Genomic DNA, 23,439 nt, shown 5'->3' with positions numbered 1-23,439 from the left:
TTTTAAACCTCTGGTTTTGTTCTCACCGATGACAGTTGCTACTGCCACCAGGGGCAGAATAGAGGTTTCAGAAGTTTGTTTGCCTGTCTAGCTATCATTCTCTGTCCCTCTCCATCCACTTTTGCCTCCAAAATGGCACCCTATTCCCTTTATAGTGCACTACGTTTGACCAGGCCCATAGAGCACAGGTCGAAAGTAGTGAATTATAAAGGTATTAGGGTGCCATTTGGGATGAAGCCTCATATCCAGGACCAAGGACAGTTAACCTGGCAATTTATTGACCAGGTAACTAACTATTTTAAAAGGACCAGGGACAGTTCACCTGGCAATTGATTTACCAGCTGGCTAACCATTTTAAAAGTTGTGTATAAATATATAAACAAAGTATGGCAGACAATGTTATAGAAGATTGATCCGTGTGATTGGTGTGTGTGATCTGTGATTGGTGGGTTGTAGGAGTTAATAACTGTATCTCTCCTGGCATTGGTCGTTTTCTAGGTGTGAATGACCGACGTGGTGCCCCCCACTGCGCTCAGCGAAGTCCAGCTCCGCCTCCTCTGCCACGATGACATAGACAGTGTCAAGCTGCTGTGCGGTGATTGGTTCCCCATCGAGTGAGTACTGCGCCACGCGGCCAATAGCAACACAAGATCGTATTGTGTTCAGTGGAGAGAGAACTGCGTGAAACTGTAGTGGTATTTTAACTTGTCTAATAAGAACAGATGTTCACTTTCCGTTTCAAAACGCTTTGCTATGTTGAGTCCCACTGAACACGACCCAGGGCACCTGTCCTCACCTGTACCCTGTTACCTTAATTAAGCTGAAGTCTACACCACCTATCCTCACCTGTCCCCTGTCACCTTAATACAGCTGAAGTCTACTCATTCTATTTGCCACCTGTCCTCTGTCACCTTAATACAGGTGAAGTCTACTCATTCTATTTGCCACCTGTCCCCTGTCACCTTAAAACAGCTGAAGTCTACTCATTCTATTTGCCACCTGTCCCCTGTCACCTTAAAACAGCTGAAGACTACTCATTCTATTTGCCACCTGTCCCCTGTCACCTTAAAACAGCTGAAGACTACTCATTCTATTTGCCCTGTCACCTTAATACAGCTGAAGTCTACTCATTCTATTTGCTACCTGTACCTACCTTAAGGCATATTAGGCCTACACTTTTACCCCAAGTGACTTAGTCATGCATTTTCCATATGAGTGGCCCCAGCAGGAATCTAACCTCTGAGCCTCACCTGTCCCCCTACAGGTACCCAGACTCATGGTATAATGACATCACATCCAATAAGAAGTTCTTCTCCCTAGCCGCCATCTTCAAGGGAGGCATCGTGGGAATGATCGTAGCTGAGATCAAGGGCCGGACCAAAGTACACAGAGAGGTACGGGTGCTGGGGTAGAGATGGTCCTGACTGACTGACTGACAGTACACAGAGAGGTATGGGTGCTGGTGTAGAGATGGTCCTGACTGACTGACAGTACACAGAGAGGTATGGGTGCTGGTGTAGAGATGGTCCTGACTGACTGACAGTACACAGAGAGGTATGGGTGCTGGTGTAGAGATGGTCCTGACTGACTGACAGTACACAGAGAGGTACAGGTGCTGGTGTAGAGATGGTCCTGACTGACTGACTGACTGACTGACAGTACACAGAGTGGTACGGGTGCTGGTGTAGAGATGGTCCTGACTGACTGACAGTACACAGAGTGGTATGGGTGCTGGTGTAGAGATGGTCCTGACTGACTGACAGTACACAGAGAGGTATGGGTGCTGGTGTAGAGATGGTCCTGACTGACTGACAGTACACAGAGAGGTACGGGTGCTGGTGTAGAGATGGTCCTGACTGACTGACTGACTGACTGACAGTACACAGAGTGGTACGGGTGCTGGTGTGGAGATGGTCCTGACTGACTGACAGTACACAGAGAGGTACAGGTGCTGGTGTAGAGATGGTCCTGACTGACTGACTGACAGTACACAGAGTGGTATGGGTGCTGGGGTAGAGATGGTCCTGACTGACTGACAGTACACAGAGTGGTACGGGTGCTGGTGTAGAGATGGTCCTGACTGACTGACAGTACACAGAGTGGTATGGGTGCTGGTGTAGAGTTGGTCCTGACTGACTGACAGTACACAGAGAGGTACGGGTGCTGGTGTAGAGATGGTCCTGACTGACTGACTGACTGACAGTACACAGAGTGGTACGGGTGCTGGTGTAGAGATGGTCCTGACTGACTGACAGTACACAGAGAGGTGCTGGGGTAGAGATGGTCCTGACTGACTGACTGTACACAGAGAGGTACGGGTGCTGGTGTAGAGATGGTCCTGACTGACTGACAGTACACAGAGAGGTATGGGTGCTGGTGTAGAGATGGTCCTGACTGACTGACTGACAGTACACAGAGAGGTACGGGTGCTGGTGTAGAGATGGTCCTGACTGACTGACTGACAGTACACAGAGAGGTACTGGTGCTGGGGTAGAGATGGTCCTGACTGACTGACAGTACACAGAGAGGTACGGGTGCTGGTGTAGAGATGGTCCTGACTGACTGACAGTACACAGAGTGGTATGGGTGCTGGGGTAGAGATGGTCCTGACTGACTGACAGTACACAGAGAGGTACGGGTGCTGGTGTAGAGATGGTCCTGACTGACTGACTGACAGTACACAGAGAGGTACTGGTGCTGGGGTAGAGATGGTCCTGACTGACTGACAGTACACAGAGAGGTACGGGTGCTGGTGTAGAGATGGTCCTGACTGACTGACTGACAGTACACAGAGTGGTATGGGTGCTGGGGTAGAGATGGTCCTGACTGACTGACAGTACACAGAGAGGTACAGGTGCTGGTGTAGAGATGGTCCTGACTGACTGACAGTACACAGAGTGGTACGGGTGCTGGGGTAGAGATGGTTCTGACTGACTGACAGTACACAGAGAGGTGCTGGTGTAGAGATGGTCCTGACTGACTGACAGTACACAGAGAGGTACGGGTGCTGGTGTAGAGATGGTCCTGACTGACTGACAGTACACAGAGAGGTACGGGTGCTGGTGTAGAGATGGTCCTGACTGACTGACAGTACACAGAGAGGTATGGGTGCTGGTGTAGAGATGGTCCTGACTGACTGACTGACAGTACACAGAGAGGTACGGGTGCTGGTGTAGAGATGGTCCTGACTGACTGACTGACAGTACACAGAGAGGTACTGGTGCTGGGGTAGAGATGGTCCTGACTGACTGACAGTACACAGAGAGGTACGGGTGCTGGTGTAGAGATGGTCCTGACTGACTGACTGACAGTACACAGAGTGGTATGGGTGCTGGGGTAGAGATGGTCCTGACTGACTGACAATATACAGAGAGGTACGGGTGCTGGTGTAGAGATGGTCCTGACTGACTGACAGTACACAGAGTGGTACGGGTGCTGGGGTAGAGATGGTTCTGACTGACTGACAGTACACAGAGAGGTGCTGGTGTAGAGATTGTCCTGACTGACTGACAGTACACAGAGAGGTACGGGTGCTGGTGTAGAGATGGTCCTGACTGACTGACCGTACACAGAGAGGTACGGGTGCTGGTGTAGAGATGGTCCTGACTGACTGACAATTGAACCTATTGTTGGAAGCTGAATGTTTTGACAGACAGTAGTTGTTTGTGGGGTCATATTAAAGTCAGGGTTGGGGTCAATCCCTTTTAAATTTCAGTCAATTCCGGAACAACACAGGAATTCCAATTGTTTTCAATTAGGATAATTTGGAATTGGAATTTGTATCACTATCTGAATTGACAGGAATGTAAATGGGTTTGAGGCCAGCCCTGATTAGTAGTTATGTTTCAAGTAGTGTAGTTAGTTCCATATCCCTGTCAGTCAGAGTTGTTAGGAACAGTCTGAAATGGAACACACTGACATTCTACATTCTGTTTATAGTCTCCTACTAATTAGACCTGAAGCAGCCGGAGGGGAGAGGAGGGTGGGGACGAGGAGGAGTGAAGGAGGTGGGGATGGACGTGTGGAGGAGAAAAGGAGGGTGGTCATTGAGGAGGGGGGCATGAGGTGGAGGGGTGTGGGAGATGGAGGGGTGTTGAAGAGTAATGGAGAGAGGGAGGGGGTTGTTTTGCTCGGTATACCGAAACTTCTGTACTTTTTCGATACTAGAACATGAAAAACGTTTCAGTACTAGAATGTTTGTTACTTTTGGTAGTACTTCTGTCAAATGTGTCTCACGGATGAAAGGGAATGAGGGAGACCTAGTCAGGTATACAACTGAATGCTTTCAGCTGAAATGTGTCTTCCTCATTTAACCCAACCCCTCTGAATCAGAGAGGTGCAGAGTCTGTCAGTGCAGCTGATGTCTCCCTTACAGCTCTAGTGCACCTTGCCTGCTCCACTCATGGGCTCCCGAGTGGCGCAGCGGTTCGAATCCAGGCTGTATCACAACTGGCCGTGATTCGGAGTCCCATAGGGCGGCGTACAATTGGCCCAGCGTCGTCCAGGGTTTGGCCGGTGTAGGCCGTTCTTGTAAATAAGAATTTGTTCTTAACTGACTTTATTAAGGTTAAATTAAAATGTTATAACAAAAAATCATGTTAGCTCTCCACTTAGCCTGCACTGGGAGTCTGGGCTGCATCATGTTAGATCTGCACTGGGAGTCTGGGCTGCATCATGTTAGATCTCCACTTAGCCTGTACTGGGAGTCTGGGCTGCATCATGTTAGATCTCCACTTAGCCTGTACTCCACTTAGCCCACTCATGCTGCACAGAAGTTAACATACTTGAATAATGCGACACGGCGTGTAGAAATGTTGAAACTGTTCATTACTGTTCGCAAAACAATGTCCCTACATCCTAGACTCTAGATTTCCTGGTGTTAGTCAGTGTTATAAGTATTAATAGCTGTGTATAACCTCTCCTCTCTGCAGGATGGAGACATCCTAGCCTCTAGATTTCCTGTGGACACCCAGGTGGCTTACATTCTGAGTCTGGGGGTGGTGAAGGAGTTCAGGAAACATGGAATAGGTAGGTACACTTAGGGCTGTTGTAGTGACCGTTTTACTGCCACACTGGTGGTCACGAGTCATGAAGGCAGTCAGATTCCACATGACCGTATAGTCACGGTAATTAGGCTTCGCCAAGCTCAGATGCTGCTGATGGTCATTCGTAGCCTACCAAACTTGCTAACAGCCTCGTACTCAGCACTCTATTGTCCCTCTAATCACTCTGACATCAATGCAAATGTATTCGAAAATCTAATCCAACACTTCATGAGTGCTCATGTTGCGCATCATTTCTATAGGCTATGCAATTGCGGGACAAAAAACAGAGTGATGGCCTCTAATAAAAAGAGGAGGATCCCATCAGCTTTCTATAGGCTAGTGCTTTTGCTGTTCGTTAGGCCTACTCATCTAGTTGGCTGATAAAATAAATGTGGACAGTTCTTCCAATATCTTCAATATGCACCTCGGAATTGGATAAGGACGCGCGCAGGTGCATCCCCGATGTGTCTGTCTTGACTTGTAGCCTGTGAGAAAGACCCGATCTCGTGACGGAGAGCCATGTGAGTGAGAGACACTTCAGATTGTGCAGCACACTCCGGGAGAAGGTCACAACGCAGCACTCCGGGCCACAAAGGGGATGCAGCTGTGAAATATGAGGCATTATCAAGTGCTTGTCAAATTGTGAATGAGAGACTATTGGAGTGTACAGCCTGCACAAAAAACAAAGCAGAGCTCATGCCTTTTTAAGCAACTTTTTTCAAATCATCATTAGTCTCATCATGCAGCCTTACAATGTATTAAAAATCAAAACATATAGCCCAACGTTTGTAGAACAACTAAAGTTACATTAATAACTCTAAATGAAGCATATAGGAGGACCTGTTTCTTTGCTAACCGCTCAACACAGAATAACCACATGTGCGCACTCCCTCAAATCGTTTGGAGAGAATATTTATATTTTATTCAGCTTTGTTCAAATGTATTCTTCGTATTATAAAATAATATAAAATAATGCCAGGGAATTCTAAGCATGTCTTGTTTGCTAAATGAACTAGTGTAGCCCACAGCCACATGGCATAGCCAGATCAGGGTCTAACATAAGGACAACTCAGAATATGCTATTCTGTTCTTCTGAAATAGACAACATTCTCTTCATATCATGCTTCTTCTTTGGACCTGTCTAAAATAAATAGTTAATTTATTGTGAAGGTGTAGGCTATTTTGCATGGATTTATTAGACTTTTAAAATGGCTTGTAGGCTGTGTGTGGGAGCCAGGAGAGGCTACATGTGTTTATGTTAATTAACGGTCACTTACCGTGAGACAGACAGTTATTTGCATGACAATCATCGGCTGACAATTTTGTGACCGCCACAGCCCTATGTGCACTCACAGTCACTCACTGTCCTGCTACCCTTCTCTTCTCCCCCTCCCAGGCTCCTTGCTGCTGGACAGTCTTAAGGAGCACATCTCCACCACGGCCCAGGACCACTGCAAGGCCATCTACCTCCATGTGCTGACAACCAACACCACGGCTATACACTTCTACCACAACAGGTAGGTAGGTAGGTAGAGACCTGCTATACACTTCTACCACAACAGGTAGGTAGAGACCTGCTATACACTTCTTCCACAACAGGTAGGTAGGTAGGGACCTGCTATACACTTCTACCACAACAGGTAGGTAGGTAGAGACCTGCTATACACTTCTACCACAACAGGTAGGTAGAGACCTGCTATACACTTCTTCCACAACAGGTAGGTAGGGACCTGCTATACACGTCTACCACAACAGGTAGGTAGGTAGGTAGGTAGGTAGGTAGGTAGGTAGGTAGGTAGGTAGGTAGGTAGGTAGGTAGGGACCTGCTATACACTTCTACCACAACAGGTAGGTAGGGACCTGCTATACACTTCTACCACAACAGGTAGGTAGAGACCTGCTATACACTTCTACCACAACAGGTAGGTAGGGACCTGCTATACACTTCTACCACAACAGGTAGGTAGGTAGGTAGGGACCTGCTATACACTTCTACCACAACAGGTAGGTAGGTAAGTAGGTAGGGACCTGCTATACACTTCTACCACAACAGGTAGGTAGGTAGGGAAGAGACCTGCTATACACTTCTACCACAACAGGTAGGTAGGTAGGGAAGAGACCTGCTATACACTTCTACCACAACAGGTAGGTAGGTAGGTAGGTAGGTAGGGACCTGCTATACACTTCTACCACAACAGGTAGGTAGATAGGGACCTGCTATACACTTCTACCACAACAGGTAGGTAGGTAGAGACCTGCTATACACTTCTACCACAACAGGTAGGTAGGTAGGGACCTGCTATACACTTCTACCACAACAGGTAGGTAGGTAGGGCCCGATATACACTTCTACCACAACAGGTAGGTAGGTAGAGACCTGCTATACACTTCTACCACAACAGGTAGGTAGGTAGAGACCTGCTATACACTTCTACCACAACAGGTAGGTAGGTAGGTAGGGACCTGCTATACACTTCTACCACAACAGGTAGGTAGGTAGGTAGGTAGGTAGGGACCTGCTATACACTTCTACCACAACAGGTAGGTAGGGACCTGCTATACACTTCTACCACAACAGGTAGGTAGGTAGGTAGGGACCTGCTATACACTTCTACCACAACAGGTAGGTAGGTAGAGACCTGCTATACACTTCTACCACAACAGGTAGGTAGGTAGAGACCTGCTATACACTTCTACCACAACAGGTAGGTAGGTAGAGACCTACTATACACTTCTACCACAACAGGTAGGTAGGTAGGTAGGTAGAGACCTGCTATACACTTCTACCACAACAGGTAGGTAGGTAGGTAGGGACCTGCTATACACTTCTACCACAACAGGTAGGTAGGTAGGTAGGGAGAGACCTGCTATACACTTCTACCACAACAGGTAGGTAGGTAGGTAGGTAGGTAGGTAGGGACCTGCTATACACTTCTACCACAACAGGTAGGTAGGTAGGGAGAGACCTGCTATACACGTCTACCACAACAGGTAGGTAGGTAGGGACCTGCTATACACTTCTACCACAACAGGTAGGTAGAGACCTGCTATACACTTCTACCACAACAGGTAGGTAGGGACCTGCTATACACTTCTACCACAACAGGTAGGTAGGGTCCTGCTATACACTTCTACCACAACAGGTAGGTAGGTAAGTAGGTAGGGACCTGCTATACACTTCTACCACAACAGGTAGGTAGGTAGAGACCTGCTATACACTTCTACCACAACAGGTAGGTAGGTAGGGAAGAGACCTGCTATACACTTCTACCACAACAGGTAGGTAGGTAGGTAGGTAGGGACCTGCTATACACTTCTACCACAACAGGTAGGTAGGTAGGGACCTGCTATATACTTCTACCACAACAGGTAGGTAGGTAGGGACCTGCTATACACTTCTTCCACAACAGGTAGGTAGGTAGGGACCTGCTATACACTTCTACCACAACAGGTAGGTAGGTAGAGACCTGCTATACACTTCTACCACAACAGGTAGGTAGGTAGAGACCTGCTATACACTTCTACCACAACAGGTAGGTAGGTAGGGACCTGCTATACACTTCTACCACAACAGGTAGGTAGGTAGGGCCCGATATACACTTCTACCACAACAGGTAGGTAGGTAGAGACCTGCTATACACTTCTACCACAACAGGTAGGTAGGTAGGTAGGGACCTGCTATACACTTCTACCACAACAGGTAGGTAGGTAGGTAGGTAGGGACCTGCTATACACTTCTACCACAACAGGTAGGTAGGTAGAGACCTGCTATACACTTCTACCACAACAGGTAGGTAGGTAGAGACCTGCTATACACTTCTACCACAACAGGTAGGTAGGTAGAGACCTGCTATACACTTGTACCACAACAGGTAGGTAGGTAGAGACCTGCTATACACTTGTACCACAACAGGTAGGTAGGTAGAGACCTGCTATACACTTCTACCGCAACAGGTAGGTAGGTAGGTAGGTAGGGACCTGCTATACACTTCTACCACAACAGGTAGGTAGGTAGGGAGAGACCTGCTATACACTTCTACCACAACAGGTAGGTAGGTAGGTAGGTAAGGACCTGCTATACACTTCTACCATAACAGGTAGGTAGGTAGAGACCTGCTATACACTTCTACCACAACAGGTAGGTAGGTAGAGACCTGCTATACACTTCTACCACAACAGGTAGGTAGGTAGGGACCTGCTATACACTTCTACCACAACAGGTAGGTAGGTAGAGACCTGCTATACACTTCTACCACAACAGGTAGGTAGGTAGGGACCTGCTATACACTTCTACCACAACAGGTAGGTAGGTAGAGACCTGCTATACACTTCTACCACAACAGGTAGGTAGGTAGGGACCTGCTATACACTTCTACCACAACAGGTAGGTAGGTAGGGACCTGCTATACACTTCTACCACAACAGGTAGGTAGGTAGGTAGAGACCTGCTATACACTTCTACCACAACAGGTAGGTAGGTAGGTAGAGACCTGCTATACACTTCTACCACAACAGGTAGGTAGGTAGAGACCTGCTATACACTTCTACCACAACAGGTAGGTAGGTAGGGAGAGACCTGCTATACACTTCTACCACAACAGGTAGGTAGGTAGGGAGAGACCTGCTATACATTTCTACCACAATAGGTAGGTAGGGAGAGACCTGCTATACACTTCTACCACAACAGGTAGGTAGGTAGGTAGGTAGGTAGGTAGGTAGGTAGGTAGGTAGGTAGGTAGGTAGGTAGGGACCTGCTATACACTTCTACCACAACAGGTAGGTAGGTAGGTAGAGACCTGCTATACACTTCTACCACAACAGGTAGGTAGGGACCTGCTATACACTTCTACCACAACAGGTAGGTAGGTAGGGACCTGCTATACACTTCTACCACAACAGGTAGGTAGGGACCTGCTATACACTTCTACCACAACAGGTAGGTAGGTAGGTAGGTAGGTAGGTAGGTAGGTAGGTAGGTAGGTAGGTAGGGACCTGCTATACACTTCTTCCACAACAGGTAGGTAGGTAGAGACCTGCTATACACTTCTACCACAACAGGTAGGTAGGTAGGTAGAGACCTGCTATACACTTCTACCACAACAGGTAGGTAGGGACCTGCTATACACTTCTACCACAACAGGTAGGTAGGGTCCTGCTATACACTTCTACCACAACAGGTAGGTAGGTAAGTAGGTAGGGACCTGCTATACACTTCTACCACAACAGGTAGGTAGGTAGAGACCTGCTATACACTTCTACCACAACAGGTAGGTAGGTAGGGAAGAGACCTGCTATACACTTCTACCACAACAGGTAGGTAGGTAGGTAGGTAGGGACCTGCTATACACTTCTACCACAACAGGTAGGTAGGTAGGGAGAGACCTGCTATACACGTCTACCACAACAGGTAGGTAGGTAGGTAGGTAGGTAGGGACCTGCTATACACTTCTACCACAACAGGTAGGTAGAGACCTGCTATACACTTCTACCACAACAGGTAGGTAGGGACCTGCTATACACTTCTACCACAACAGGTAGGTAGGGTCCTGCTATACACTTCTACCACAACAGGTAGGTAGGTAAGTAGGTAGGGACCTGCTATACACTTCTACCACAACAGGTAGGTAGGTAGAGACCTGCTATACACTTCTACCACAACAGGTAGGTAGGTAGGGAAGAGACCTGCTATACACTTCTACCACAACAGGTAGGTAGGTAGGTAGGTAGGTAGGGACCTGCTATACACTTCTACCACAACAGGTAGGTAGGTAGGGACCTGCTATATACTTCTACCACAACAGGTAGGTAGGTAGGGACCTGCTATACACTTCTTCCACAACAGGTAGGTAGGTAGGGACCTGCTATACACTTCTACCACAACAGGTAGGTAGGTAGAGACCTGCTATACACTTCTACCACAACAGGTAGGTAGGTAGAGACCTGCTATACACTTCTACCACAACAGGTAGGTAGGTAGGGACCTGCTATACACTTCTACCACAACAGGTAGGTAGGTAGGGCCCGATATACACTTCTACCACAACAGGTAGGTAGGTAGAGACCTGCTATACACTTCTACCACAACAGGTAGGTAGGTAGAGACCTGCTATACACTTCTACCACAACAGGTAGGTAGGTAGGTAGGGACCTGCTATACACTTCTACCACAACAGGTAGGTAGGTAGGTAGGTAGGGACCTGCTATACACTTCTACCACAACAGGTAGGTAGGTAGAGACCTGCTATACACTTCTACCACAACAGGTAGGTAGGTAGAGACCTGCTATACACTTCTACCACAACAGGTAGGTAGGTAGAGACCTGCTATACACTTGTACCACAACAGGTAGGTAGGTAGAGACCTGCTATACACTTGTACCACAACAGGTAGGTAGGTAGAGACCTGCTATACACTTCTACCGCAACAGGTAGGTAGGTAGGTAGGTAGGGACCTGCTATACACTTCTACCACAACAGGTAGGTAGGTAGGGAGAGACCTGCTATACACTTCTACCACAACAGGTAGGTAGGTAGGTAGGTAAGGACCTGCTATACACTTCTACCATAACAGGTAGGTAGGTAGAGACCTGCTATACACTTCTACCACAACAGGTAGGTAGGTAGAGACCTGCTATACACTTCTACCACAACAGGTAGGTAGGTAGGGACCTGCTATACACTTCTACCACAACAGGTAGGTAGGTAGAGACCTGCTATACACTTCTACCACAACAGGTAGGTAGGTAGGGACCTGCTATACACTTCTACCACAACAGGTAGGTAGGTAGAGACCTGCTATACACTTCTACCACAACAGGTAGGTAGGTAGGGACCTGCTATACACTTCTACCACAACAGGTAGGTAGGTAGGGACCTGCTATACACTTCTACCACAACAGGTAGGTAGGTAGGTAGAGACCTGCTATACACTTCTACCACAACAGGTAGGTAGGTAGGTAGAGACCTGCTATACACTTCTACCACAACAGGTAGGTAGGTAGAGACCTGCTATACACTTCTACCACAACAGGTAGGTAGGTAGGGAGAGACCTGCTATACACTTCTACCACAACAGGTAGGTAGGTAGGGAGAGACCTGCTATACATTTCTACCACAATAGGTAGGTAGGGAGAGACCTGCTATACACTTCTACCACAACAGGTAGGTAGGTAGGTAGGTAGGTAGGTAGGTAGGTAGGTAGGTAGGTAGGTAGGTAGGTAGGTAGGTAGGTAGGTAGGTAGGTAGGGACCTGCTATACACTTCTACCACAACAGGTAGGTAGGTAGGTAGAGACCTGCTATACACTTCTACCACAACAGGTAGGTAGGGACCTGCTATACACTTCTACCACAACAGGTAGGTAGGTAGGGACCTGCTATACACTTCTACCACAACAGGTAGGTAGGGACCTGCTATACACTTCTACCACAACAGGTAGGTAGGTAGGTAGGTAGGTAGGTAGGTAGGTAGGTAGGTAGGTAGGTAGGGACCTGCTATACACTTCTTCCACAACAGGTAGGTAGGTAGAGACCTGCTATACACTTCTACCACAACAGGTAGGTAGGTAGGTAGAGACCTGCTATACACTTCTACCACAACAGGTAGGTAGGGACCTGCTATACACTTCTACCACAACAGGTAGGTAGGGTCCTGCTATACACTTCTACCACAACAGGTAGGTAGGTAAGTAGGTAGGGACCTGCTATACACTTCTACCACAACAGGTAGGTAGGTAGAGACCTGCTATACACTTGTACCACAACAGGTAGGTAGGTAGAGACCTGCTATACACTTCTACCGCAACAGGTAGGTAGGTAGGTAGGTAGGGACCTGCTATACACTTCTACCACAACAGGTAGGTAGGTAGGGAGAGACCTGCTATACACTTCTACCACAACAGGTAGGTAGGTAGGTAGGTAAGGACCTGCTATACACTTCTACCATAACAGGTAGGTAGGTAGAGACCTGCTATACACTTCTACCACAACAGGTAGGTAGGTAGAGACCTGCTATACACTTCTACCACAACAGGTAGGTAGGTAGGGACCTGCTATACACTTCTACCACAACAGGTAGGTAGGTAGAGACCTGCTATACACTTCTACCACAACAGGTAGGTAGGTAGGGACCTGCTATACACTTCTACCACAACAGGTAGGTAGGTAGAGACCTGCTATACACTTCTACCACAACAGGTAGGTAGGTAGGGACCTGCTATACACTTCTACCACAACAGGTAGGTAGGTAGGGACCTGCTATACACTTCTACCACAACAGGTAGGTAGGTAGGTAGAGACCTGCTATACACTTCTACCACAACAGGTAGGTAGGTAGGTAGAGACCTGCTATACACTTCTACCACAACAGGTAGGTAGGTAGAGACCTGCTATACACTTCTACCACAACAGGTAGGTAGGTAGGGAGAGACCTGCTATACACTTCTACCACAACAGGTAGGTAGGTAGGGAGAGACCTGCTATACATTTCTACCACAATAGGTAGGTAGGGAGAGACCTGCTATACACTTCTACCACAACAGGTAGGTAGGTAGGTAGGTAGGTAGGTAGGTAGGTAGGTAGGTAGGTAGGTAGGGACCTGCTATACACTTCTACCACAACAGGTAGGTAGGTAGGTAGAGACCTGCTATACACTTCTACCACAACAGGTAGGTAGGGACCTGCTATACACTTCTACCACAACAGGTAGGTAGGTAGAGACCTGCTATACACTTCTACCACAACAGGTAGGTAGGTAGGTAGAGACCTGCTATACACTTCTACCACAACAGGTAGGTAGGGACCTGCTATACACTTCTACCACAACAGGTAGGTAGGGTCCTACCACAACAGGTAGGTAGGTAGGGAGGACCTGCTATACACTTCTACCACAACAGGTAGGTAGGTAGAGACCTGCTATACACTTCTACCACAACAGGTAGGTAGGTAGGGAGGGACCTGCTATACACTTCTACCACAACAGGTAGGTAGGTAGGGAGGGACCTGCTATACACTTCTACCACAACAGGTAGGTAGGTAGGTAGGTAGGGACCTGCTATACACTTCTACCACAACAGGTAGGTAGGTAGGGACCTGCTATACACTTCTACCACAACATGGTAGGTAGGTAGGTAGGTAGAGGACCTGCTATACACTTCTACCACAACAGGTAGGTAGGTAGAGACCTGCTATACACTTCTACCACAACAGGTAGGTAGGTAGGGAGACCTGCTATACACTTCTACCACAACAGGTAGGTAGGTAGGGTAGGGGAGGCCTGCTATACACTTCTACCACAACAGGTAGGTAGGTAGGGACCTGCTATACACTTCTACCACAACAGGTAGGTAGGTAGGGACCTGCTATACACTTCTACCACAACAGGTAGGTAGGTAGGGACCTGCTATACACTTCTACCACAACAGGTAGGTAGGTAGAGACCTGCTATACACTTCTACCACAACAGGTAGGTAGGTAGAGACCTGCTATACACTTCTACCACAACAGGTAGGTAGGTAGGGACCTGCTATACACTTCTACCACAACAGGTAGGTAGGTAGTAGGTAGGGACCTGCTATACACTTCTACCACAACAGGTAGGTAGGTAGAGACCTGCTATACACTTCTACCACAACAGGTAGGTAGGTAGGGAGAGACCTGCTATACACTTCTACCACAACAGGTAGGTAGGTAGGTAGGTAGGTAGGGACCTGCTATACACTTCTACCACAACAGGTAGGTAGGTAGGTAGAGACCTGCTATACACTTCTACCACAACAGGTAGGTAGGGACCTGCTATACACTTCTACCACAACAGGTAGGTAGGTAGGGACCTGCTATACACTTCTACCACAACAGGTAGGTAGGGACCTGCTATACACTTCTACCACAACAGGTAGGTAGGTAGGTAGGTAGGTAGGTAGGTAGGTAGGTGAGGGTAGGCCTGCTATACACTTCTTCCACAACAGGTAGGTAGGTAGAGACCTGCTATACACTTCTACCACAACAGGTAGGTAGGTAGGTAGAGACCTGCTATACACTTCTACCACAACAGGTAGGTAGGGACCTGCTATACACTTCTACCACAACAGGTAGGTAGGGTCCTGCTATACACTTCTACCACAACAGGTAGGTAGGTAAGTAGGTAGGGACCTGCTATACACTTCTACCACAACAGGTAGGTAGGTAGAGACCTGCTATACACTTCTACCACAACAGGTAGGTAGGTAGGGAAGAGACCTGCTATACACTTCTACCACAACAGGTAGGTAGGTAGGTAGGTAGGGACCTGCTATACACTTCTACCACAACAGGTAGGTAGGTAGGGAGAGCCTGCTATACACTTCTACCACAACAGGTAGGTAGGTAGGTAGGTAGGGGACCTGCTATACACTTCTACCACAACAGGTAGGTAGAGACCTGCTATACACTTCTACCACAACAGGTAGGTAGGGACCTGCTATACACTTCTACCACAACAGGTAGGTAGGGTCCTGCTATACACTTCTACCACAACAGGTAGGTAGGTAAGTAGGTAGGGACCTGCTATACACTTCTACCACAACAGGTAGGTAGGTAGAGACCTGCTATACACTTCTACCACAACAGGTAGGTAGGTAGGGAAGAGACCTGCTATACACTTCTACCACAACAGGTAGGTAGGTAGGTAGGTAGGTAGGAGGGCCTGCTATACACTTCTACCACAACAGGTAGGTAGGTAGGGACCTGCTATATACTTCTACCACAACAGGTAGGTAGGTAGGGACCTGCTATACACTTCTTCCACAACAGGTAGGTAGGTAGGGACCTGCTATACACTTCTACCACAACAGGTAGGTAGGTAGAGACCTGCTATACACTTCTACCACAACAGGTAGGTAGGTAGAGACCTGCTATACACTTCTACCACAACAGGTAGGTAGGTAGGGACCTGCTATACACTTCTACCACAACAGGTAGGTAGGTAGGGCCCGATATACACTTCTACCACAACAGGTAGGTAGGTAGAGACCTGCTATACACTTCTACCACAACAGGTAGGTAGGTAGAGACCTGCTATACACTTCTACCACAACAGGTAGGTAGGTAGGTAGGGACCTGCTATACACTTCTACCACAACAGGTAGGTAGGTAGGTAGGTAGGGACCTGCTATACACTTCTACCACAACAGGTAGGTAGGTAGAGACCTGCTATACACTTCTACCACAACAGGTAGGTAGGTAGAGACCTGCTATACACTTCTACCACAACAGGTAGGTAGGTAGAGACCTGCTATACACTTCTACCACAACAGGTAGGTAGGTAGAGACCTGCTATACACTTCTACCGCAACAGGTAGGTAGGTAGGTAGGTAGGGACCTGCTATACACTTCTACCACAACAGGTAGGTAGGTAGGGAGAGACCTGCTATACACTTCTACCACAACAGGTAGGTAGGTAGGTAGGTAAGGACCTGCTATACACTTCTACCATAACAGGTAGGTAGGTAGAGACCTGCTATACACTTCTACCACAACAGGTAGGTAGGTAGAGACCTGCTATACACTTCTACCACAACAGGTAGGTAGGTAGGGACCTGCTATACACTTCTACCACAACAGGTAGGTAGGTAGAGACCTGCTATACACTTCTACCACAACAGGTAGGTAGGTAGGGACCTGCTATACACTTCTACCACAACAGGTAGGTAGGTAGAGACCTGCTATACACTTCTACCACAACAGGTAGGTAGGTAGGGACCTGCTATACACCTCTACCACAACAGGTAGGTAGGTAGGGACCTGCTATACACTTCTACCACAACAGGTAGGTAGGTAGGTAGAGACCTGCTATACACTTCTACCACAACAGGTAGGTAGGTAGGTAGAGACCTGCTATACACTTCTACCACAACAGGTAGGTAGGTAGGGACCTGCTATACACTTCTACCACAACAGGTAGGTAGGTAGGGAGAGACCTGCTATACACTTCTACCACAACAGGTAGGTAGGTAGGGAGAGACCTGCTATACATTTCTACCACAATAGGTAGGTAGGGAGAGACCTGCTATACACTTCTACCACAACAGGTAGGTAGGTAGGGACCTGCTATACACTTCTACCACAACAGGTAGGTAGGTAGGGAGAGACCTGCTATACACTTCTACCACAACAGGTAGGTAGGTAGGGAGAGACCTGCTATACATTTCTACCACAATAGGTAGGTAGGGAGAGACCTGCTATACACTTCTACCACAACAGGTAGGTAGGTAGGTAGGTAGGTAGGTAGGTAGGTAGGTAGGGACCTGCTATACACTTCTACCACAACAGGTAGGTAGGTAGGTAGAGACCTGCTATACACTTCTACCACAACAGGTAGGTAGGGACCTGCTATACACTTCTACCACAACAGGTAGGTAGGTAGGGACCTGCTATACACTTCTACCACAACAGGTAGGTAGGGACCTGCTATACACTTCTACCACAACAGGTAGGTAGGTAGCTATACACTTCTACCACAACAGGTAGGTAGGTAGGTAGGTAGGTAGGTAGGTAGGTAGGTAGGTAGGTAGGTAGGTAGGGACCTGCTATACACTTCTTCCACAACAGGTAGGTAGGTAGGGACCTGCTATACACTTCTACCACAACAGGTAGGTAGGTAGAGACCTGCTATACACTTCTACCACAACAGGTAGGTAGGTAGGTAGAGACCTGCTATACACTTCTACCACAACAGGTAGGTAGGTAGGGACCTGCTATACACTTCTACCACAACAGGTAGGTAGGTAGGTAGGGACCTGCTATACACTTCTACCACAACAGGTAGGTAGGTAGGTAGAGACCTGCTATACACTTCTACCACAACAGGTAGGTAGGTAGAGACCTGCTATACACTTCTACCACAACAGGTAGGTAGGTAGGGACCTGCTATACACTTCTACCACAACAGGTAGGTAGGTAGGGAGAGACCTGCTATACACTTCTACCACAACAGGTAGGTAGGTAGGGAGAGACCTGCTATACATTTCTACCACAATAGGTAGGTAGGGAGAGACCTGCTATACACTTCTACCACAACAGGTAGGTAGGTAGGTAGGTAGGTAGGTAGGTAGGTAGGTAGGTAGGTAGGTAGGTAGGGACCTGCTATACACTTCTACCACAACAGGTAGGTAGGTAGGTAGAGACCTGCTATACACTTCTACCACAACAGGTAGGTAGGGACCTGCTATACACTTCTACCACAACAGGTAGGTAGGTAGGGACCTGCTATACACTTCTACCACAACAGGTAGGTAGGGACCTGCTATACACTTCTACCACAACAGGTAGGTAGGTAGGTAGGTAGGTAGGTAGGTAGGTAGGTAGGTAGGTAGGTAGGTAGGTAGGGACCTGCTATACACTTCTTCCACAACAGGTAGGTAGGTAGGGACCTGCTATACACTTCTACCACAACAGGTAGGTAGGTAGGTAGAGACCTGCTATACACTTCTACCACAACAGGTAGGTAGGTAGGGACCTGCTATACACTTCTACCACAACAGGTAGGTAGGTAGGTAGGGACCTGCTATACACTTCTACCACAACAGGTAGGTAGGGACCTGCTATACACTTCTACCACAACAGGTAGGTAGGTAGGTAGGGACCTGCTATACACTTCTACCACAACAGGTAGGTAGGTAGGTAGAGACCTGCTATACACTTCTACCACAACAGGTAGGTAGGTAGAGACCTGCTATACACTTCTACCACAACAGGTAGGTAGGTAGAGACCTGCTATACACTTCTACCACAACAGGTAGGTAGGTAGGGAGAGACCTGCTATACACTTCTACCACAACAGGTAGGTAGGTAGGGAGAGACCTGCTATACACTTCTACCACAACAGGTAGGTAGGTAGAGACCTGCTATACACTTCTACCACAACAGGTAGGTAGGTAGAGGACCTGCTATACACTTCTACCACAACAGGTAGGTAGGTAGGAGGACCTGCTATACACTTCTACCACAACAGGTAGGTAGGTAGAGACCTGCTATACACTTCTACCACAACAGGTAGGTAGGTAGAGACCTGCTATACACTTCTACCACAACAGGTAGGTAGGTAGGTAGGGACCTGCTATACACTTCTACCACAACAGGTAGGTAGGTAGGGACCTGCTATACACTTCTACCACAACAGGTAGGTAGGTAGGGACCTGCTATACACTTCTACCACAACAGGTAGGTAGGTAGGTAGAGACCTGCTATACACTTCTACCACAACAGGTAGGTAGGTAGAGACCTGCTATACACTTCTACCACAACAGGTAGGTAGGTAGGTAGGGACCTGCTATACACTTCTACCACAACAGGTAGGTAGGTAGGTAGGGACCTGCTATACACTTCTACCACAACAGGTAGGTAGGTAGGGACCTGCTATACACTTCTACCACAACAGGTAGGTAGGTAGGGACCTGCTATACAGTTCTACCACAACAGGTAGGTAGGTAGGTAGAGACCTGCTATACACTTCTACCACAACAGGTAGGTAGGTAGGTAGAGACCTGCTATACACTTCTACCACAACAGGTAGGTAGGTAGGGACCTGCTATACACTTCTACCACAACAGGTAGGTAGGTAGGTAGGTAGGTAGGTAGGTAGGTAGGTAGGTAGGTAGGGAGAGACCTGCTATACACTTCTACCACAACAGGTAGGTAGGTAGAGACCTGCTATACACTTCTACCACAACAGGTAGGTAGGTAGAGACCTGCTATACACTTCTACCACAACAGGTAGGTAGGTAGAGACCTGCTATACACTTGTACCACAACAGGTAGGTAGGTAGAGACCTGCTATACACTTCTACCGCAACAGGTAGGTAGGTAGGTAGGTAGGTAGGGACCTGCTATACACTTCTACCACAACAGGTAGGTAGGTAGGGAGAGACCTGCTATACACTTCTACCACAACAGGTAGGTAGGTAGGTAGGTAAGGACCTGCTATACACTTCTACCATAACAGGTAGGTAGGTAGAGACCTGCTATACACTTCTACCACAACAGGTAGGTAGGTAGAGACCTGCTATACACTTCTACCACAACAGGTAGGTAGGTAGGGACCTGCTATACACTTCTACCACAACAGGTAGGTAGGTAGAGACCTGCTATACACTTCTACCACAACAGGTAGGTAGGTAGGGACCTGCTATACACTTCTACCACAACAGGTAGGTAGGTAGAGACCTGCTATACACTTCTACCACAACAGGTAGGTAGGTAGGGACCTGCTATACACCTCTACCACAACAGGTAGGTAGGTAGGTAGGGACCTGCTATACACTTCTACCACAACAGGTAGGTAGGTAGGTAGGTAGGTAGGTAGAGACCTGCTATACACTTCTACCACAACAGGTAGGTAGGTAGGGACCTGCTATACACTTCTACCACAACAGGTAGGTAGGTAGGGACCTGCTATACACTTCTACCACAACAGGTAGGTAGGTAGGTAGAGACCTGCTATACACTTCTACCACAACAGGTAGGTAGGTAGGTAGAGACCTGCTATACACTTCTACCACAACAGGTAGGTAGGTAGAGACCTGCTATACACTTCTACCACAACAGGTAGGTAGGTAGGGAGAGACCTGCTATACACTTCTACCACAACAGGTAGGTAGGTAGGGAGAGACCTGCTATACATTTCTACCACAATAGGTAGGTAGGGAGAGACCTGCTATACACTTCTACCACAACAGGTAGGTAGGTAGGTAGGTAGGTAGGTAGGTAGGTAGGTAGGGACCTGCTATACACTTCTACCACAACAGGTAGGTAGGTAGGTAGAGACCTGCTATACACTTCTACCACAACAGGTAGGTAGGGACCTGCTATACACTTCTACCACAACAGGTAGGTAGGTAGGGACCTGCTATACACTTCTACCACAACAGGTAGGTAGGGACCTGCTATACACTTCTACCACAACAGGTAGGTAGGTAGGTAGGGGTAGGTGGTAGGTAGGTAGGTAGGGGTAGGGACCTGCTATACACTTCTTCCACAACAGGTAGGTAGGTAGAGACCTGCTATACACTTCTACCACAACAGGTAGGTAGGTAGGTAGAGACCTGCTATACACTTCTACCACAACAGGTAGGTAGGGACCTGCTATACACTTCTACCACAACAGGTAGGTAGGGTCCTGCTATACACTTCTACCACAACAGGTAGGTAGGTAAGTAGGTAGGGACCTGCTATACACTTCTACCACAACAGGTAGGTAGGTAGAGACCTGCTATACACTTCTACCACAACAGGTAGGTAGGTAGGGAAGAGACCTGCTATACACTTCTACCACAACAGGTAGGTAGGTAGGTAGGTAGGGACCTGCTATACACTTCTACCACAACAGGTAGGTAGGTAGGGACCTGCTATATACTTCTACCACAACAGGTAGGTAGGTAGGGACCTGCTATACACTTCTTCCACAACAGGTAGGTAGGTAGGGACCTGCTATACACTTCTACCACAACAGGTAGGTAGGTAGAGACCTGCTATACACTTCTACCACAACAGGTAGGTAGGTAGAGACCTGCTATACACTTCTACCACAACAGGTAGGTAGGTAGGGACCTGCTATACACTTCTACCACAACAGGTAGGTAGGTAGGGCCCGATATACACTTCTACCACAACAGGTAGGTAGGTAGAGACCTGCTATACACTTCTACCACAACAGGTAGGTAGGTAGAGACCTGCTATACACTTCTACCACAACAGGTAGGTAGGTAGGTAGGGACCTGCTATACACTTCTACCACAACAGGTAGGTAGGTAGGTAGGTAGGGACCTGCTATACACTTCTACCACAACAGGTAGGTAGGTAGAGACCTGCTATACACTTCTACCACAACAGGTAGGTAGGTAGAGACCTGCTATACACTTCTACCACAACAGGTAGGTAGGTAGAGACCTGCTATACACTTCTACCACAACAGGTAGGTAGGTAGAGACCTGCTATACACTTCTACCGCAACAGGTAGGTAGGTAGGTAGGTAGGGACCTGCTATACACTTCTACCACAACAGGTAGGTAGGTAGGGAGAGACCTGCTATACACTTCTACCACAACAGGTAGGTAGGTAGGTAGGTAAGGACCTGCTATACACTTCTACCATAACAGGTAGGTAGGTAGAGACCTGCTATACACTTCTACCACAACAGGTAGGTAGGTAGAGACCTGCTATACACTTCTACCACAACAGGTAGGTAGGTAGGGACCTGCTATACACTTCTACCACAACAGGTAGGTAGGTAGAGACCTGCTATACACTTCTACCACAACAGGTAGGTAGGTAGGGACCTGCTATACACTTCTACCACAACAGGTAGGTAGGTAGAGACCTGCTATACACTTCTACCACAACAGGTAGGTAGGTAGGGACCTGCTATACACCTCTACCACAACAGGTAGGTAGGTAGGGACCTGCTATACACTTCTACCACAACAGGTAGGTAGGTAGGTAGGTAGGTAGGAGAGACCTGCTATACACTTCCACCACAACAGGTAGGTAGGTAGGGACCTGCTATACACTTCTACCACAACAGGTAGGTAGGTAGGGACCTGCTATACACTTCTACCACAACAGGTAGGTAGGTAGGTAGAGACCTGCTATACACTTCTACCACAACAGGTAGGTAGGTAGAGACCTGCTATACACTTCTACCACAACAGGTAGGTAGGTAGGGACCTGCTATACACTTCTACCACAACAGGTAGGTAGGTAGGGAGAGACCTGCTATACACTTCTACCACAACAGGTAGGTAGGTAGGGAGAGACCTGCTATACATTTCTACCACAATAGGTAGGTAGGGAGAGACCTGCTATACACTTCTACCACAACAGGTAGGTAGGTAGGTAGGTAGGTAGGTAGGTAGGTAGGTAGGTAGGTAGGTAGGTAGGTAGGTAGGGTGGGGACCTGCTATACACTTCTACCACAACAGGTAGGTAGGTAGGTAGAGACCTGCTATACACTTCTACCACAACAGGTAGGTAGGGACCTGCTATACACTTCTACCACAACAGGTAGGTAGGTAGGGACCTGCTATACACTTCTACCACAACAGGTAGGTAGGGACCTGCTATACACTTCTACCACAACAGGTAGGTAGGTAGGTAGGTAGGTAGGTAGGTAGGTAGGTAGGTAGGTAGGTAGGGACCTGCTATACACTTCTTCCACAACAGGTAGGTAGGTAGGGACCTGCTATACACTTCTACCACAACAGGTAGGTAGGTAGAGACCTGCTATACACTTCTACCACAACAGGTAGGTAGGTAGGTAGAGACCTGCTATACACTTCTACCACAACAGGTAGGTAGGTAGGGACCTGCTATACACTTCTACCACAACAGGTAGGTAGGTAGGTAGAGACCTGCTATACACTTCTA

At 47.8% G+C, this 23,439-nt stretch overlaps 1 protein-coding gene across 1 annotated transcript in view; it reads left to right on the top strand.

Annotated features, from left to right (window-relative positions):
- The window catches only part of LOC106592154 (N-alpha-acetyltransferase 60), a 34,644-nt gene that overhangs the window by 746 nt on the left and 10,459 nt on the right, over nt 1-23,439 (top strand). Inside the window, exons 2-5 of the mRNA XM_045719682.2 lie at nt 499-614; nt 1,265-1,394; nt 4,932-5,028; nt 6,442-6,562. Of these exons, the coding sequence (XP_045575638.1) occupies nt 505-614; nt 1,265-1,394; nt 4,932-5,028; nt 6,442-6,562 (458 nt within the window). The 5' untranslated portion in view covers nt 499-504. The remainder of the gene's footprint in view (nt 1-498; nt 615-1,264; nt 1,395-4,931; nt 5,029-6,441; nt 6,563-23,439) is intronic.

The sequence above is a fragment of the Salmo salar genome, chromosome 06, assembly GCF_965601325.2.
Source record: "Salmo salar chromosome 06, fSalSal1, whole genome shotgun sequence".
NCBI classification, from domain to species: Eukaryota; Metazoa; Chordata; class Actinopteri; order Salmoniformes; family Salmonidae; genus Salmo; species Salmo salar.
This window is presented reverse-complemented; position numbering and strand designations above follow the sequence as displayed.